The 20838-nt window shown below is 45.3% G+C and overlaps 1 protein-coding gene across 2 annotated transcripts in view; it reads left to right on the forward strand.

Moving 5' to 3' along the window:
- Positions 1 to 20838, forward strand: part of CEP63 (centrosomal protein 63) — a 117769-nt gene that overhangs the window by 36156 nt on the left and 60775 nt on the right. For both annotated transcript variants that reach the window (XM_063915558.1, XM_063915559.1), the window contains 2 exons: positions 1404 to 1616; positions 20361 to 20506. In XM_063915558.1, the coding sequence (XP_063771628.1) occupies positions 1404 to 1616; positions 20361 to 20506 (359 nt within the window). The remainder of the gene's footprint in view (positions 1 to 1403; positions 1617 to 20360; positions 20507 to 20838) is intronic.

The following is a 20838-nucleotide window of genomic DNA, read 5'->3' on the forward strand; positions in this document are numbered from 1 at the left end:
CAGCTGGGCAGCATTTGAATCTGCCCACTCAGCTGTGATGTCAGCCCCAGTAGCAAGTGTCTGGGCGGTCAGCAGACTGCACGTACACTCAGCCATCGACTTTGCTACACAGCCGACACAATATGTCTGTGAACAGTGTTGTTCACAGACATATCAGGTGTACACATCTGCCGACGGGCTTGCAATATATGGCCGTTGATTGTTGAAGGCTGAGGTACAGGGTTTTAATGTTGACATTCACTAGAGATGTTAAAAAATGTGTAAGTTGGAGTTACTGGAAAAGTACCTAGAGCGGATACTGTAGCGGTCCTTGAGCCCTGAGAATTCTGGGAAGGTTCTTAAGATTGATTTAATGTGTAGTCCAAAGGTCAAAGGTAACTGGTTCCATTCTCCTGCGTAAGAGCGAATTATTCTAGAGAGGGGGCACGTGTTTAATATTCTGCATCAGGTGATATGCTTTTACACAGTATAGTCCCATATGGATTATGAGAATTTGAGGGTGAGCAGGAGTTAGGGGGCAGTGGCCTAGGTTTGGGGCGAGATCAAAATAGGGAATATATTCATAGATAATACCTAGGTGTTCTGCCTCTGGATCTGCCCAAGCTGTACTGTGGGTGTAATATAGGACTGCTTAGGTTCTGTGGGAAGAAAAGTAATATTTCTAATAAACGTAATTTGAAGCTTTGATTCTTTGTATGCGCGTTCTATGGGGGTTATTCAGAGATGGTCGCAGACTTTGCTTTTGCAGCAAAATCTGCGACCATATACTCACATGCTGGGGGCCACCCAGCATGTGTGGCCCCGCCCCGCAGTGCGATCGCAAATCAGTTGTGATTGCATCAAATAGAGGTTGACCCCCTGCCTGCATAGCCTGTTGCGTAGGCAGGGGCACCGTCACCATGTTTCCACATGCAGGAAATGCAGGTGACGTCATCGGCCGGCCATGAAAATGGCCATGACACCCCTGCGTTTCCCGATCTCCTCCATCCTAACACTGCGTCGCCACCCCTGAACAACCGTTGCCTGTCAGTCACTATGCAATCACATCCTTCCAGGATGCTATAGTATGGTGAAGGGTCGCACATGTTTCACTATGGCCGCAGTGCGTGCGCAGACCTCTGAATGCAGTCGCTGCATGCGAACTCAGCGACTGCATTCAGTCAGGCCCTATATCTGGAGGTGAACACTGGTGTGTTTACCAGATCAAATACATTGTGAAATGGGTTGTTGGAGATTCTTCAAAAGGGAAGGAACGCAGAATAGGAGAGTCTGGAAGGGATGGAGGAGCCTCCGAAGTATATTCATTTATTTGCATGCATTGAAAGTTTTGTTTTATTTCTTAATGTAGTCTCACAAAAACAAGTAATTTTCTTATGAGATTTACCATTTATCTGAACCTACAGCAGCAGTCTCAGAGCCGCAAACAAATGCTGGAACAAACTAGTTTGGCTGGTCGATCGGAGCTGCAACATCTCGGCGGCCAGCTGGTACGGGCTAATGACAGCCTTTGTGCCAGAGAAGAGGAAGTTGAAAGTCTGAGATTACAGCTGGAGTCCGCTGCTGCAGGACGGGAGAGAGCAGAGCGTGAGCTTGAGCAAGCTCAGCAAACCATAAAGGTGAGAGGAGAACGCCTTCACCTGATTACTGGCTTGGTGATCTGTCCTAACAGAGGAACCTGGTATTTATGAATGCTTTATAGTATTAATAGTATTTCTCTAACGTCCTAAGTGGATGCTGGGGACTCCGTCAGGACCATGGGGAATAGCGGCTCCGCAGGAGACAGGGCACAAAAATAAAGCTTTAGGATTAGGTGGTGTGTACTGGCTCCTCCCCCTATGACCCTCCTCCAAGCCTCAGTTAGGTTTTTGTGCCCGTCCGAGCAGGGTGCAATCTAGGTGGTTCTCCTAAAGAGCTGCTTAGAAAAAGTTTTTAGGTTTTTTATTTTCAGTGAGTCCTGCTGGCAACAGGCTCACTGCATCGAGGGACTTAGGGGAGAGAATTTCAACTCACTTGCGTGCAGGATGGATTGGATTCTTAGGCTACTGGACACCATTAGCTCCAGAGGGAGTCGGAACACAGGTCTCACCCTGGGGTTCGTCCCGGAGCCGCGCCGCCGACCCCCCTTACAGATGCTGAAGATTGAAGGTCCGGAAACAGGCGGCAGAAGGCTCTTCAGTCTTCATGAAGGTAGCGCACAGCACTGCAGCTGTGCGCCATTGTTGTCACACACTTCACACCAAGCGGTCACGGAGGGTGCAGGGCGCTGCTGGGGGCGCCCTGGGCAGCAATATTTAATACCTTTATGGCAAAAGAATACATCACATATAGCCATTGAGGCTATATGTATGTATTTAACCCATGCCAGATATCTAAAACTCCGGGAGAAAAGCCCGCCGAAATAGGGGGCGGGGCTTATTCTCCTCAGCACACAGCGCCATTTTCCTGCTCAGCTCCGCTGTGAGGAAGGCTCCCAGGACTCTCCCCTGCACTGCACTACAGAAACAGGGTAAAACAGAGAGGGGGGGCATTTTTTGGCGATATTTTGATATATTTAAGCTGCTATAAGGAACAACACTTATATAAGGTTGTTCCCATATATATTATAGCGCTTGGGTGTGTGCTGGCAAACTCTCCCTCTGTCTCCCCAAAGGGCTAGTGGGGTCCTGTCTTCGATAAGAGCATTCCCTGTGTGTCTGCTGTGTGTCGGTACGTGTGTGTCGACATGTATGAGGACGATGTTGGTGTGGAGGCAGAGCAATTGCCGATAATGGTGATGTCACCCCCCAGGGAGTCGACACCGGAATGGATGGCTTTGTTTATGGAATTACGTGATAATGTCAGCACATTACAAAAATCAGTTGACGACATGAGACGGCCGGCAAACCAGTTAGTACCTGCCCAGGCGTCTCAGACACCGTCAGGGGCTGTAAAGCGCCCTTTACCTCAGTCGGTCGACACAGACCCAGACACAGACACTGAATCTAGTGTCGACGGTGATGAAACAAACGTATTTTCAAGTAGGGCCACACGTTATATGATCACGGCAATGAAGGAGGCTTTGCATATCTCTGATACTGCAAGTACCACAAAAAGGGGTATTATGTGGGGGGTGAAAAAACTACCTGTAGTTTTTCCTGAATCAGAGGAATTAAATGATGTATGTGATGAAGCGTGGGTTAACCCAGATAGAAAAGTGCTAATTTCAAAAAAGTTATTAGCATTATACCCTTTCCCGCCAGAGGTTAGGGCGCGCTGGGAAACACCCCCTAGGGTGGATAAGGCGCTCACACGCTTATCAAAACAAGTGGCGTTACCGTCTCCTGATACGGCCGCCCTCAGGAATCCAGCTGATAGGAGACTGGAAACTACCCTAAAAAGTATATACACACATACTGGTGTTATACTGCGACCAGCCATCGCCTCAGCCTGGATGTGCAGTGCTGGGGTCGTCTGGTTGGATTCCCTGACTGAAAATATTGATACCCTGGATAGGGACAGTATTTTATTGACTATAGAGCAATTAAAGGATGCTTTCCTTTATATGCGAGATGCTCAGAGAGATATTTGCACTCTGGCATCGAGAGTAAATGCGATGTCCATATCTGCCAGAAGGAGTTTATGGACGCGACAGTGGTCAGGTGATGCGGATTCCAAACGACATATGGAAGTATTGCCGTATAAAGGGGAGGAATTATTTGGCGTCGGTCTATCGGATCTGGTGGCCACGGCAACTGTCGGAAAATCCACCTTTTTACCTCAGACCCCCTCCCAACAGAAAAAGACACCGTCTTTTCAGCCGCAGTCCTTTCGGTCCTATAAGAACAAGCGGACAAAAGGACAGTCATATCTGCCTCGGGGCAGAGGAAGGAGTAAGAGAGGGCAGCAAGCAGCCCCTGCCCAGGAACAGAAGCCCTCTCAGGGTTCTGCAAAGCCCTCAGCATGACGCTGGGGCCTTACAAGCGGACTCAGGAGCGGTGGGGGGTCGACTCAAGAATTTCAGCGCACAGTGGGCTTGCTCACAGGTGGACCCCTGGATCCTGCAGGTAGTATCTCAGGGTTACAGGTTGGAATTCGATAAGTCTCCCCCTCGCAGGTTCCTAAAGTCTGCTTTGCCAACGTCTCCCTCAGATAGGGCGACGGTATTGGAAGCCATTCACAAGCTGTTTTCTCAGCAGGTGATAGTCAAGGTACCCCTCCTACAACAGGGAAAGGGGTATTACTCCACGCTATTTGTGGTACCGAAGCCGGACGGCTCGGTAAGACCTATTCTAAATCTGAAATCTTTGAACCTGTACATACAAAAATTCAAGTTCAAGATGGAGTCACTCAGAGCAGTGATAGCGAATCTGGAAGAAGGGGACTTTATGGTGTCCCTGGACATAAAGGATGCTTACCTGCATGTCCCAATTTGCCCTTCACATCAAGGGCACCTCAGGTTCGTGGTGCAAAACTGTCATTATCAGTTTCAGACACTGCCGTTTGGATTGTCCACGGCACCTCGGGTCTTTACCAAGGTAATGGCCGAAATGATGATTCTTCTGCGAAGAAGAGGCGTATTAATTATCCCTTACTTGGACGATCTCCTGATAAGGGCAAGGTCCAGAGAACAGCTGGAGGACGGAGTAGCACTAACCCGACTAGTGCTGCAACAACACGGGTGGATTCTGAATTTTCCAAAATCTCAGTTGACCCCGACGACACGTCTGCTGTTCCTGGGAATGATTCTGGACACGGTTCAGAAAAAGGTGTTTCTTCCGGAGGAGAAAGCCAGGGAGTTATCCGAACTTGTCAGGAACCTCCTAAAACCAGGGAAAGTGTCTGTGCATCAATGCACAAGAGTCCTGGGAAAGATGGTGGCTTCTTACGAAGCGATTCCATTCGGCAGATTCCACGCACAAACTTTTCAGTGGGATCTGCTGGACAAATGGTCCGGATCACATCTGCAGATGCATCAGCGGATAACCTTATCGCCACGGACAAGGGTGTCTCTTCTGTGGTGGTTGCAGAGTGCTCATCTGTTAGAGGGCCGCAGATTCGGCATACAGGACTGGGTCCTGGTGACCACGGATGCCAGTCTGAGAGGCTGGGGAGCGGTCACACAGGGAAGAAACTTCCAGGGAGTATGGTCAAGCCTGGAGATGTCTCTTCACATAAATATACTGGAGCTAAGAGCGATTTACAATGCTCTAAGTCTGGCAAAACCCCTGCTTCAGGGTCAGCCGGTGTTGATCCAGTCGGACAACATCACGGCAGTCGCCCACGTAAACAGACAGGGCGGCACAAGAAGCAGGACAGCAATGGCAGAAGCTGCAGGGATTCTTCGCTGGGCGGAAGATCATGTGAAAGCACTGTCAGCAGTATTCATTCCGGGAGTGGACAACTGGGAAGCAGACTTCCTCAGCAGACACGATCTACACCCGGGAGAGTGGGGACTTCATCCAGAAGTCTTCCACATGATTGTGAACCGTTGGGAAAAACCAATGGTGGATATGATGGCGTCCCGCCTCAACAAAAAACTGGACAGGTATTGCGCCAGGTCAAGAGACCCTCAGGCAATAGCTGTGGACGCTCTGGTAACACCGTGGGTGTTCCAGTCAGTGTATGTGTTCCCTCCTCTGCCTCTCCTACCAAAAGTACTGAGAATTATACGGCAAAAGGGAGTAAGAACGATACTAGTGGCTCCGGATTGGCCAAGAAGAACTTGGTACCCGGAACTTCAAGAGATGCTCACGGAGGATCCGTGGCCTCTACCTCTAAGACGGGAACTGCTTCAGCAGGGACCGTGTCTATTCCAAGACTTACCGCGGCTGCGTTTGACGGCATGGCGGTTGAACGCCGAATTCTAAGGGAAAAAGGCATTCCGGAAGAGGTCATTCCTACACTGGTAAAAGCCAGGAAGGAGGTGACTGCACAACATTATCACCGCATTTGGAGAAAATATGTTGCGTGGTGTGAGGCCAGGAAGGCCCCCACGGAGGAATTTCAACTGGGTCGATTCCTACATTTCCTGCAAACAGGATTGTCTATGGGCCTCAAATTGGGGTCCATTAAGGTTCAAATTTCGGCCCTGTCGATTTTCTTCCAGAAAGAATTGGCTTCAGTTCCTGAAGTCCAGACTTTTGTAAAAGGAGTACTACATATACAGCCCCCGGTTGTGCCCCCAGTGGCACCGTGGGATCTTAATGTAGTCTTGGATTTTCTCAAATCCCATTGGTTTGAGCCGCTCAAATCGGTGGAGTTGAAGTATCTTACATGGAAAGTAACCATGCTACTGGCCCTGGCTTCAGCCAGGAGAGTATCAGAATTGGCGGCTTTATCATATAAGAGCCCATATCTGATTTTCCATACGGACAGGGCAGAACTGCGGACGCGTCCTCATTTTCTGCCTAAGGTGGTGTCAGCGTTTCACCTGAACCAGCCTATTGTGGTGCCTGCGGCTACTAACGATTTGGAGGATTCCAAGTTGTTGGACGTGGTCCGGGCATTGAAAATATATATTTCAAGAACGGAGGGAGTCAGAAAGTCTGACTCACTGTTTATATTGTATGCACCCAACAAGATGGGTGCTCCTGCTTCTAAGCAGACGATTGCTCGTTGGATTTGTAGCACAATTCAACTTGCACATTCTGTGGCAGGCTTGCCACAACCTAAATCTGTCAAGGCCCATTCCACAAGGAAAGTGGGCTCATCCTGGGCGGCTGCCCGGGGGGTCTCGGCATTACAACTCTGCCGAGCTGCTACTTGGTCAGGGGCAAACACGTTTGCAAAATTCTACAAATTTGATACCCTGGCTAAGGAGGACCTTGAGTTCTCTCATTCGGTGCTGCAGAGTCATCCGCACTCTCCCGCCCGTTTGGGAGCTTTGGTATAATCCCCATGGTCCTGACGGAGTCCCCAGCATCCACTTAGGACGTTAGAGAAAATAAGAATTTACTTACCGATAATTCTATTTCTCGTAGTCCGTAGTGGATGCTGGGCGCCCATCCCAAGTGCGGATTGTCTGCAATACTTGTACATAGTTATTGTTACAAACAAATTCGGGTTGTTATTGTTGTGAGCCGTCTGTTCAGAGGCTCCTACGTTTGTCATACTGTTAACTGGGTTCAGATCACAAGTTATACGGTGTGATTGGTGTGGCTGGTATGAGTCTTACCCGGGATTCAATATCCTTCCTTATTGTGTACGCTCGTCCGGGCACAGTATCCTAACTGAGGCTTGGAGGAGGGTCATAGGGGGAGGAGCCAGTACACACCACCTAATCCTAAAGCTTTATTTTTGTGCCCTGTCTCCTGCGGAGCCGCTATTCCCCATGGTCCTGACGGAGTCCCCAGCATCCACTACGGACTACGAGAAATAGAATTATCGGTAAGTAAATTCTTATTTTTATAGCCTATTAATGAGTCGTAATAAAAAAAAAATGTGAAAACCACAGCAATGCAATGAAAGCTTTATTGACCTAATAATTCACTATAAAATTAACGGCAAAGTGTGTGACGGTGCTTAAGTTGACAATACATATTTATTTAAAACACTTGTACAATAAAAAAGAAAAGAGATATATATTTCAGCAGCCCACTGGCTACACCAATGTGCGGTATAGGATTACATATAGGCATATGATATATCTCCGTTATTTATTGCAGACAATATAAACCTTTGCAGCATCTGCATTTATAGTCTCTCAAATACTTCTGACCGCTTTAGGTAGCACTGGTATACATATTTTGCATTTATTATGATAAAGCTAAATATTTATCTTATATAAAACCCTTTATGAGGTCTAAGAACACTGTACGCTATTCACGTATGGAGTACCGTAAGGGTACGCTCGTTGCGTAGCAATCGCTTAGCCGTAGTCGAGACGCTCAAGCGTCACGTTCGCTCACAGCCAAGAGATCACAGGCAGGCACGCTATTGGCTGCCGTCTAACGTAATGATTCGCTATAGCGTAGCGGACGCTCGGGACCACGAGGAGATCACCAGCGGCGCTGACGCTCACAATGTTAAACCTTTATATCTAAACCATAAACAGTATATTATTCAGTAAAACCTTAGTGTAGAAATAGGGTGTAGATGCAACCTAGTGTAACCTTATTAACTCAAATGCTGTTCGAGCGTCACCGACGCTCTGAGAATACTAAACACTATAAGAAATACACAGATACCTGGGCTTAGGGTCCAACGCCTAATATATATATATTATGAATGATATACTTGCAAAAGAATTAACACAATACAAGTCATACACTACAAAATAACATAGACTACCTAACCAGATAACTACACAGGAAATACAATACAATACAATTATGTTTTAAGGGAAAATAAGAGAGAAAGAGGAGAAGAGAGAGAGAGAGAAATGGCCCACAATAACAGTAAGAACAATATGGTTGCGGAGAAACACTTACGCACAAGGGGAACGATCGCATGCGCCTCTGGACATCCAGCTCCCGATTTTCAGCAATGATAACCGTTGAAGAGTGAGCTGGATGTGATCGGCTTGTCTATTTATGCCCCACACACAATACAATTCAATGGTCACTACAATCTCATTGTTCATTGGACACAGGAATTCGGCTTCGCACTATAACAAAAGGTCATAGGTTGATTCATACAGGTGGGCTGTGACGATTTCCAACAGCTCAGGTGGGTGGGATACTGGGTTTTCCCGCCGCATGGCTAAGTAAGAGCAAATAATAGTAAATGGACATAAACTTCTTATGTCCATAACTATTCGCACGAGCGATTAATCCGCTCCAAACCAACACCGGAATATTGCTAATTAAATACTCTTCCGATGGGTACTAAACACCACTGTATGACTCCTGTTAGACCCTTCGTACAATACAAAGAGGCATCCCTCTGTCCAGGAACATGCTATATTAACTAAACTTTCAGAATCTATCAAAGGGACCATGATCTACAAAATACATTATATAGTTAAAATATGTAACGATTGAGTCGCACGCTACGATCACATAAACTCTACCGTAAATACGCATACCGTGCGCCTGCGGGTGCCCGCGACTGTGAGTATGCGCACGCACGGGAGAGCGTACGCATGCGCAGCGCGGACGTGTATGAGGTGCAAATATGGCAGTGTGTATAGAGATATTTTTCTGACTTTGACAGTCCACCCTTTGGCAGTCAACAATAACTGCCACTTCCTAAAACATTTCAAAAAGAGAAAAATATATGTCAGGGGTTAATACATTTCCATGGTTGGGTAAGGGAGGAGAGAGGAGAAGGTGTGAAGAGGGTATGACCTAGTGAGATAGCAGAAGCATGTGTGTATGAATCCATGTTTGGGGGTCATGTATCATCGTGCCGTACATGTTTTAAATCAAGCTTCGAGGTATTGCGAAGTATACATTTGAATTCCTTCTTATCCCGTGGTACGGGTCTGTGGATGGGCTGTCAAACTTTACCGAGCTCTTTTCGGATTTTGGTTGTAACAAAATGGGGAGCACATTTTAGTTGATGATACATGAATGGGGGAATATGTGATTGCTGATATCTGTGCCTGTATTCCCTATACTATGTGTGTAATTACCTGAAGGTTGTAGAGATGAAGAAAAGACATAATTACGGTAAATGCAGTGGTATTCTATGTCAGGTAAATGAACATTTGTCGGTTGAAGTCTTGTTCGGTGTCTGTTGAATGCAGTCTTCTTTGTGCTTTTGCCCATAAGGTGCGAGCAAAAGCTTTGTCAATGTCCATAGATTTACAAAAGTGTTGGGCTAGCGTAATTTTAAAATTTCTAGGGAAACTGGGGATCTATGGCAAAGTTCATCAAAAATCTGTGTATCAGGTTGTCAAAGCTTCTTCTTTAATCCATCTGTTGTCTGTATATCGGCTCATCAAATTCCTCGTCCAAGTGGGTCTTTTTACCTTGGAGGAAACGGAAAAACAGGTGAAAGAAACGGACCGTAGAAATCGCATTTTCATCACATCATTGTTTCTACATTTGGGTCATAAATCAAATCCATTGGAATTACAGTTTCCTCACTCCTCAGACTCATTACCCTAGTATGACGATTGCACTTCATTAAAGCCTGACCGCATCTAAATATCAAACCAATTGATATGACAACACCTAAGATACATAGGAGAAACTTCCCAACATCCATTATGACTCCTTGAGCCCATTCTCCTAAACCAGAAAACCAATTTCGCGGGTTCAACCATGACACCCAACCAGTCAGCTCATTACCTACAGCAGCAAGAGTGAGATTGTGTCTCCTGCGAAATTCCCACTTCAGTTGGAGAATATCATCCATCTTTTGGTCTATGACCTCGACCGGGTCCTCTGTGCTATTCGTAATATATGTGCAACATTTCACGCCGTATTGTGTTGCCAGTGTGACACAATATCCGCCTGTCACTGCTGTGAGGTAATTAAGAACCATTCTATGCTGTACCAGTTCTGTTTTATAAGCTTGAAGTTCTCTTCCAGTATACCTAAACGTGTCATCATACATTTCAGTGATATTATCTAACAAATTTGCAAGCGCAGATATGTATTTATAATTCAACACTCCTCTGGCGGTGCGAGTGATGTCTAACGCGATTAGAAACTGAATCCCGGTGGATTCATGGATCATGTCAGAGGCCGGATGCTCTGTTCTTTCTATCAGGTGCCGTTTAACTACGTGCTCGTAATGGGTGTGAGTATAAGGAGTTTGGGCAACACGGTGTATGTCTTTCATTTTGTCATGTGATACAGTCATTACTTCAGGCAGTACTTTTCCAATATAACACAATCCTTCAGAGTTTCGGGCAAGCCACTTATACGCCTTTCTCCCGCATATGAAATATGCATCATCGGGGAGAACATATGGGACGGAGTAGGACATAACCATATTACACACCTTCCATGTGAAATCTCCTAACCCTAATTCTTCCATCTGCTTAGTACACGTATCAGGTTGTATGATATGTGCACAGTATCCTGGTGATACCTCTCCATCTCTCGTAATCCTATTTCCTAAGGTATACCTATACCGGAAAGATTTTCCTCTACTGGCTATGTGGCGTATAAGCTCTGTATCTGTAGGCATTCTATCTGCTCTATGCGAAAAGGTCATGGTTTGGTTACTCCATGACACTTCCCAATTTCCCGGCTTTCGGGGATTGGAGATGTTAAAACATAATAGGGACCTATCCACATGGTATTGGTGGAGCTTCAAACTAGGAGGGCTGGAGATATTAAACCTCCTGTCCACCGGTCTCCCACCACTTAACTCAAGTACCTCCCCTAACGTTAAAGGAAATGGTACTAGCCCTGATTTGCTATGACCTTGAGGTACTTGAGAGCATACCCAACAATCTGTTTTATTTAACACACTACCCACTAAGGAGTGATAGTCACTCAATGGATGCCGGTCCATATGGATATTAAAACTGGATTGGCATTTCTTAATGCACCCATCCTCCACTACGTTGTCACAGAGCCTACAGATACAGTTTTCTTCAGCTAACAATCCTTCACAATTCCTTCTATTGTCAATGCTATCGGATCGTTTTCTGATACTCGCCTTTACTTGTTGGTTAAGTTGTTCTTGGAAAACTACGCCTCCATCTTTATCATCAGAACTCATTCCAGAACCTCTCTCGACCTCCATGGTACTCTCGCCGGAACAGACTGCTCTGGTCAACATCATGGTCAACAGGAAAATCCGGATCACAGTCTCTTGGGGCAAGTCCATCTTGTAGGAGGAAACGGAGAAGAATGAGAAGGGGGAAAAAATAATTTGAGGGAGAGGGGATGGGAAGTTGGAGAAAAACAATAAAAGGGAACAGGGGATCGACAACTGCTTTTGGTCTTATGATTTTCAATGCTCAGGTGCCGCCTCAATCCTCCTGGAACAGACACTCCAGTGATACAACCTCTACCGTCTGTTCCTTATCACGGGACCTCTCTGGATCAGCAACCTTCTTACAGTGGGACGAATGAACCCAAGTCTCTCTCTCAGCAACCTTCAATGCTGTAGTGCTAGTCAATAAGACCTGGTATGGTCCTTCCCATCTGTCAATAAGGCAACCTGAGCGTAGAAAATTCCGTATCATTACATAATCCCCAGGTTCAATGTCATGACAATTACTATCTGGTAAATCAGGAATCACCAACTTCAGATTATCATTTTGATTCCTTAACTGTTTACTCATGTTAATCAAGTATTTTACAGTCACTTCATTGTTACACTTCAAATCATCCTGAGGGTTAATCATAACATGCGGTTGTCGACCAAACAAGATTTCAAAGGGAGACAGATTAAGAGGGGACCTGGGAGTGGTTCTGATGCTGTACAGTACAATGGGTAAAGCTTCTGGCCATGTCAATCCTGTCGCTGCCATCACTTTACTCAGTTTATTTTTAATAGTGCTGTTCACTCTTTCCACTTTCGCACTCGCCTGTGGACGGTATGGAGTGTGCAGCTTGCTATCAATTCCCATCAATTTACACATTCCTTGAAAGACATCACCTGTAAAATGGGTACCCCTATCACTTTCGATAATTCTAGGGATACCATATCTACATACAAATTCCTGCACAATTTTCTTAGCAGTAAACATAGCGGTATTTGTGGCCGCCGGAAATGCTTCGACCCAATTTGAGAAAACATCTATACAAACAAGTACATATTTCAAATTTCGACAAGGGGGTAATTGTATAAAGTCAATCTGTATTACCTGGAAAGGGCCGCCGGCAGGTGGGATATGAGATGGTTCTGTAGGTATTGCCTTTCCGATGTTCTTTCTCAAACAGGTAAGGCATGACATTGCTCTTTTACTCGCATGAGATGAAAATCCTGGGGCACACCAATATGCTCTTACCAACTTGCACATCCCTTCCTTGCCCAGATGAGTCAGCCCGTGAGCTGCCTCAGCTAAACATGGAAGGTATGCTCTGGGGGCCACTGGTTTACCGTGTCCATCCGTCCAGAGTCCTGAGGACTCCTGGCCATATCCTTTTGCCTTCCAGACTGCCTTTTCCTGTGTGGAACACAAATTTTGCATCTCACACAACTTCTGTGTGTTGATGGTATTAAATACCATCAGTTGTGTGGTGTCTGTCTGTCTGGGGGTACCAGCTGCTAACTTAGCAGCTTCGTCTGCTCGGCTGTTACCAAGTGATACTGGGTCTTGGCTATATGTGTGTGCTTTACATTTGATAACAGCCACTCTGTCGGGTTCCTGTATCGCTGTTAGAAGCCTTTTTATGTGAGCTGCATCCGCTACCGGTGTACCAGCTACTGTCATGAAGTTTCTGAGGCGCCATAGGGCTCCGAAATCATGGACTACCCCGAATGCGTATCTAGAATCGGTGTAGATATTGGCTGATTTGCCCTTAGCCAATTCACATGCTCTGGTTAGGGCGACCAGTTCAGCAACCTGGGCTGAGTGAGGTGGGCCTAGCGGTTCCGCTTCTATGGTGCCTTGGTCATCTACGACTGCGTATCCAGTACACAAGTCTCCCGAGTCTGACTGTCTATGACATTTACCGTCCGTGTAGAAAGTTAGATCTACATCTTCCAGTGGGTTGTCACTGATGTCAGGCCTTGCGGTAAAATTTTGGGTCAAATATTCCATACAATCATGTGTGTCCTCCTTTGTGTTAAATTCTCCTTCCCCACCACTCTCATCCTCCACCCTTTGTGCCTGTCCAGGCACACCTGGGAGATACGTTGCAGGATTTAATGCACTGCATCTCTTTATGGTGATGTTTACGGGGGCCATTAGTGCCAATTCCCATCTTGTAAACCGCGCTGATGAGACGTGCCTGGTTTGGGCAGAATTTAACAAGGCTGACACTGCATGTGGTGTATGAATTGTGAGGTTGTGACCTAGCACGACATCTTCGCTTTTCGTTACTAGCAATGCTATCGCAGCAACGCTTCGCAAGCATGTGGGGAGGGATCGCGCTACCGTGTCTAGCTGAGCGCTGTAATATGCTACTGGCCTGCTGGCATCACCGTGCTTTTGGGTTAGTACGCCTGCCGCGCAACCAGCACTTTCTGTTCCGTACAGCTCAAAGGGTTTCTCATAGTCTGGCATACCTAATGCTGGTGCCTGCGTTAGGCACTGTTTAAGTCTCTCAAATGCCGTCTCAGACTCGTCTGTATGCGAAATCCGATCAGGTTTGTTTGAGGAGACCATCTCCTGCAAAGGTAACGCTAGAATGGAAAATCCTGGGATCCAGTTACGGCAATACCCACACATTCCTAAAAACGTTCTGATCTGTTGCTGGGTTTGTGGCAGAGTCATGTCTCTAATAGCTTGAATTCTATCAGCGGTCAGGTGTCTCAGTCCTTGTGTTAGACAGTGTCCCAAATATTTTACCTTAGTTTGGCATAATTGCAACTTGTCTTTGGAAACCTTGTGTCCTGTGTCTGAAAGATGAAACAGGAGCTGTTTCGTATCCTTCAGGGATGCTTCCAATGAATCAGAACACAGTAGTAGATCATCCACGTACTGTATTAATACTGATCCACTCTCTGGTTGGAAAGACTGTAAACAATCATGCAAAGCCTGGGAAAATATACTTGGACTATCTATGAATCCTTGTGGTAATCGAGTCCATGTGTATTGGACTCCTCTGTATGTAAATGCAAACAAATATTGGCTGTCAGGGTGCAGAGGTACCGAAAAGAAAGCGGAGCAGAGGTCAATAACTGAAAAATTTCGCAGTGGGAGGGATTTGTATTAGGATGACAGCTGGATTTGGCACTACGGGGAACTGACTCTCAACTATTTTGTTAATCCCCCTTAGATCCTGCACTAGCCGGTAACCCCTCCCCCCACTCTTTTTCACAGGGAAGATGGGACTATTGGCAGTGCTGGACGTTCTTACCAGAATGCCCTGTTGTAGCAAGCGCTCTATTACTGGGTAAACTCCTAACTCCACCTCTGGCTTCAGAGGGTACTGTGGGATTTTTGGAGCTATCCTACCATCTTTTACTTGTACAACTACCGGAGCTACGTTTGCCATTAATCCAGTGTCCTGTCCATCTTTAGTCCAAAGTGACTCTGGTATCTGAGATGTCATTTCTTCTACTTGGGAGGGAGTCCTATTTGTCATAATGGTATGTGACATTAATTTTGATGGGGAGTCTAACATGTCTCGCACTTCCTGAGCGTGATTCTCAGGTATGTCCAAGAATACACCTTCAGGAGTACAATAAATGACGCACCCCATTTTACACAGTAAGTCTCTTCCCAGGAGATTAGTCGGTGCCGATGCAGCCAGCAAAAAGGAATGCTTGGTATGTAAAGGCCCTATTGTAATCTCGGCTGGTTTGCTAACAGGGTAATGCTGGACTACTCCTGTTACTCCCATGGCTGGAATTGTCCTACCAGTGGTTCTCATGCCCACTGTCGAATTTATCACTGATTTGGCCGCCCCCGTATCTACAAGAAAGTTTAATGATTTACCAGCTACATTAATTGCAACTTCGGGTTCACTTCCAAGGCTTGCAATCAATTTTACTGGCTGCAGATTACAGGTATGGCCACACCCCTATTGGGTATGGTGACCTCCCTGAATCCCGCTGGCAGCAACTACTTGTGAGGGAGTTAGCTGGGAACTACCAGAGGCGTGCCAGTCTCTGTTCGGGGGGTATCTTTTTGTTTCCCCTGTATGTGGCTCATAACTCCGTCTCTGTGGACCCTGATCCTAATGTCGTGTGTCGTGTCGTTGTCTAGGGGGTTGATAAGATTTTTGTACATTTCTCGATCTACAGTCTCGTGCAAAGTGTCCCTGTTTGTGACAAAAATAACATGTTACCACGTTTGACTTACCCACAGGGTTTGGTGATATTAACACAGGCTGTTTTGTGGTCAGGGCCTGTATACTTACTGACATTAACTTATCACCTTGTGACTCCCTGTGTCTGGTGATATTCCGGTCGTGATCAATAGCAGCCTCTCTCAAAGTAGCCACAGACAGACCTCGCCAACATGGTTGTGTGGTCTGTACCCTAGTCTTTAATGACTCTTTTAAACCATCCATCAGTACCGATACTGCTACTTCTCGATGGTTTATGTTTGTTTTAATGTCCTCTATGCCTGTGTATTTTGCCATCTCTGATAATGCTCTGTGAAAATACTCTGCAGCTGTTTCTGACTCCTTTTGTTTAATGGAGAATATCTTGTTCCATTTAACTACCGCTGGGAAATACTCCTTTAACTGTAAACTTATTCTTTTTACATTATCTTTGTTGTACACATCTGTAAGAGGTACATCCTGATCTAATCCACAGTCAGCTAAAAATTGAGTTGCGTCGACATTGGAGGGTAAACAAGCTCTTAACAGTACTTGCCAATCTTTATTATTGGGCTCTAAAGTGTTTCCTAGGTCTCTGATGTATTTTTGGCTAGCAACTAAATCTTTTCTAGGGTCAGGGAATTCAGACACTATGGTCCTTAATTCCATTCGGGTAAACGGGCTATACATGGCGATATTCCTAACAGGAGTGACTCCTGAAGTGTCCGTTTTCCCATTTGGCACTACTATTACCTTAACAGGATTAATTCTAACAACATCATTCTGTGTAGATTCTGCAGTTTGTGGTGAAATAGTTTCAGCATAGTGTATGGTGCCGTACTTACCCGTTGATACGACCTCACCTGTCCCTCCGCTAGGGGGCTTTGTTACTAATCTTATGGGTTGGGCCGTGCCTACTGTTGTTTCTGATATGGTGGCTGCTAGAGAGAGCGCTGATATTGTTGCCGATTCGTCCTCTTGATCACACTCCTGGGGAAAGTTCAAAACAGGGTACAACTTGCACGGGTTAATACTTGCATTGGTTAATTGGTTAACATTATCTTTAACATTTACACAGTTGCTAAGTGTTTGTTTGTTACACCTTAGTGCGTCATTCTCCGCAACCAATTTCTCTCCTGATATGTATGGTGGCGGTGGGGCCGTGGCTATCAGTTTCCTGATCGAGCCAGATCCCGCCGCCTGAGCCAATCCTCTCTGTATGTCACCCTCCTGTTGCCACAACTGCAAATAATCATAATGCTTGATTCGTCTCTTTGCTGATTTAATGAGACATATCCTTCTCCTTAAATTCGTTAACACTTCTGTGCTGAAGCTACCTACTCTTGGGAATTTCTCCCCGTCATGTACTGTCATTCTCTCCCATTCATCACATAAAGCTTCTGTGTGACTTCCGTACTTTTCACACATTACGTACCTTGCCGACCCGACTGGTCGGTTTATAGAATCAACCCGAACCGAGGTTGATCGCCCCCTTCCTGAACAACTGTCCCCCATAATTTGCAGGTGTTACGGAACCTTACAAAAAACCAAGATATTCACGATAGGTTGGCGGTGAAGTTTACCGAGCACCTCACTCACTCGCCAACGCCGACCAATACGACCTGATCACACTGATATAGTGCTGGCGTACTCGACCCAGGGCCCCTATTAACCTTTGTTTACTGGAACATGTGAGTGTGATCCGCAGAGCATTAACCCTTTCCAGTAAAGGTGTGGTTGTCAGATAGTTCCTGAGTGACCAGCGAACTTCCCTTTTTGAAAAAATAAAAAATTACACAAATCACGTTAGAATGTACAAATAGCGTTTATGACCTTCGTACACAAATAGTACCGGTCAGGTTTACTAATGCACACAATTACGTGCGGTACAATCGTTCAGCACATAAGCAACTAATCTTATGTACGGAGCGACCAGCGGAATCGAAAATTGCGGCTGCGAATTCCTTCAGCAAGAGCTTGTATGGCCTATATGGGTGTTGCACCAACCCTTTTTTTTGGTGTTGTGCCTGTGGACTCTATAGCGGACTTCCTTGTCTGCTGTACCTAGACCTCCTGGTCTGTTATGACCTCCTGGTCTGCTACAGTATGACCTCCTGGTCTGCTACACTCTAATGCTCAAATTTTATGTTTAACCAAGGATGCCTCCCTAGCCACCGTGCATGTCACTTACACGTATGTACCTTCACGAGAACTCGATGATTTCTTTTGGTTCAATCCTCAAAATTGTAAAAACAAACACTCACCACATATACACTTTTGTTTCTATTTCTATTTCTGCGCAGAAATTTCTCTTTAGACCAGATGTGTTACAAATTAGGAGAAGGATCTATTAATTTAAATTTCGAATTTAAAATAGATTTGCGCTACTTATCGCCTGTTGCGCTATTTATCGCTTGTTGCGCTATTTATCGCCTGTTGCGTTACTTAAAAATCAACACTATCGTGTGACTTGAGTTACGTGGGCGTACCCAGACGCTCCGTTGCGTAATTTACGCTGCGTGCGTCGGCCTTTGCGTACGCGAGTCTCAGCCCTTTGTTAGAGACACGTGTACACAAAACCAATGTCCACCGTAACACAACTAACACGTTTATCAATGTAGATGATCCTCGATCATCTACCGCACACCACACCAATCTCTCCTTTTACCTTTAGGTAGAGCTGTGTGTATTTCTATACCTTAACTGTATTACCTTTACTCTTTAACTATGAAATAGCGGCAAATCTCTCTTAGTACGTTTATCAATTATACAATGGCAAACAGGAGAGTGATATATGAAAATACACGAATGAAAAGAAATGCAGATATGCGTGCGTGTGTACGCAAGACAGAAATAAACAGTTTTAAAAAGATACTATCGTTTTGTTCTTACCTCCGGTCCCGGATTCCTTCAGCACCCTTTACTAAGCGAAGCAGACGCTTATCCAAACAGCACTACGAGGAATATGACCTCCCGCCCTTTGCTGCTGGATAATGTCTGCTGAAATTACCTAGTGCAGATATGTGAAGGACGGGTGAGCCGCCAATTGATAAAGCTAAATATTTATCTTATATAAAACCCTTTATGAGGTCTAAGAACACTGTACGCTATTCACGTATGGAGTACCGTAAGGGTACGCTCGTTGCGTAGCAATCGCTTAGCCGTAGTCGAGACGCTCAAGCGTCACGTTCGCTCACAGCCAAGAGATCACAGGCAGGCACGCTATTGGCTGCCGTCTAACGTAATGATTCGCTATAGCGTAGCGGACGCTCGGGACCACGAGGAGATCACTAGCGGCGCTGACGCTCACAATGTTAAACCTTTATATCTAAACCATAAACAGTATATTATGCAGTAAAACCTTAGTGTAGAAATAGGGTGTAGATGCAACCTAGTGTAACCTTATTAACTCAAATGCTGTTCGAGCGTCACCGACGCTCTGAGAATACTAAACACTATAAGAAATACACAGATACCTGGGCTTAGGGTCCAACGCCTAATATATATATATTATGAATGATATACTTGCAAAAGAATTAACACAATACAAGTCATACACTACAAAATAACATAGACTACCTAACCAGATAACTACACAGGAAATACAATACAATACAATTATGTTTTAAGGGAAAATAAGAGAGAAAGAGGAGAAGAGAGAGAGAGAGAAATGGCCCACAATAACAGTAAGAACAATATGGTTGCGGAGAAACACTTACGCACAAGGGGAACGATCGCATGCGCCTCTGGACATCCAGCTCCCGATTTTCAGCAATGATAACCGTTGAAGAGTGAGCTGGATGTGATCGGCTTGTCTATTTATGCCCCACACACAATACAATTCAATGGTCCCTACAATCTCATTGTTCATTGGACACAGGAATTCGGCTTCGCACTATAACAAAAGGTCATAGGTTGATTCATACAGGTGGGCTGTGACGATTTCCAACAGCTCAGGTGGGTGGGATACTGGGTTTTCCCGCCGCATGGCTAAGTAAGAGCAAATAATAGTAAATGGACATAAACTTCTTATGTCCATAACTATTCGCACGAGCGATTAATCCGCTCCAAACCAACACCGGAATATTGCTAATTAAATACTCTTCCGATGGGTACTAAACACCACTGTATGACTCCTGTTAGACCCTTCGTACAATACAAAGAGGGATCCCTCTGTCCAGGAACATGCTATATTAACTAAACTTTCAGAATCTATCAAAGGGACCATGATCTACAAAATACATTATATAGTTAAAATATGTAACGATTGAGTCGCACGCTACGATCACATAAACTCTACCGTAAATACGCATACCGTGCGCCTGCGGGTGCCCGCGACTGTGAGTATGCGCACGCACGGGAGAGCGCACGCATGCGCAGCGCGGACGTGTATGAGGTGCAAATATGGCAGTGTGTATAGAGATATTTTTCTGACTTTGACAATTAGTATGTTGGTGAACATAGTAAGTGTATAAAATGCTCAATTAGGAAATTACGTATTTGAGTCTGAAAATAGCGGGATATGATTAGCTATATTACTTGCATCATTAGACAACTTCCAGGAGACCTGATTTTCCTCTGTGACTACTGTAGGTTCTCCAGGAGGAGAAAGCTGAGCTGCGGGCAACCATACAAGCTCACACGGACTTCCTCCAAGGCTCTAAAGCACAGAAAGAAGAGCTACACAGAGAGATGTGCAGGGTAAATCATATGCTGAGAGACAAGGAGAACAGCATCAGGTGATTCCTAAATAGGGAGGCAGCATGTTAATGTGTATTACTGCTATCCACTATCTGTTAATATCCACCTGAATATGTTCCGGAGTATGGTGTTCTTCAGCCGTCGCAGGTGCATAGGGTTTGTTCGCAAATGTGCAAAAACTTTTTTTTGTTTTTAAATCTAGTTTATTTTTGATGATTCTGCAAGAATAAATTACCATAAAAAATAAATCCTCCCACCATCCGCCAAGCCCATACAATACCAAAAATGTAAAAAGACAAAATAAAGCCAATGCCATAACAAAGAAAAATATACAATATATACAATTGTAATCGAGATGAAATGTTCAAAT

The sequence above is a fragment of the Pseudophryne corroboree genome, chromosome 4, assembly GCF_028390025.1.
Source record: "Pseudophryne corroboree isolate aPseCor3 chromosome 4, aPseCor3.hap2, whole genome shotgun sequence".
Taxonomy (NCBI): Eukaryota; Metazoa; Chordata; class Amphibia; order Anura; family Myobatrachidae; genus Pseudophryne; species Pseudophryne corroboree.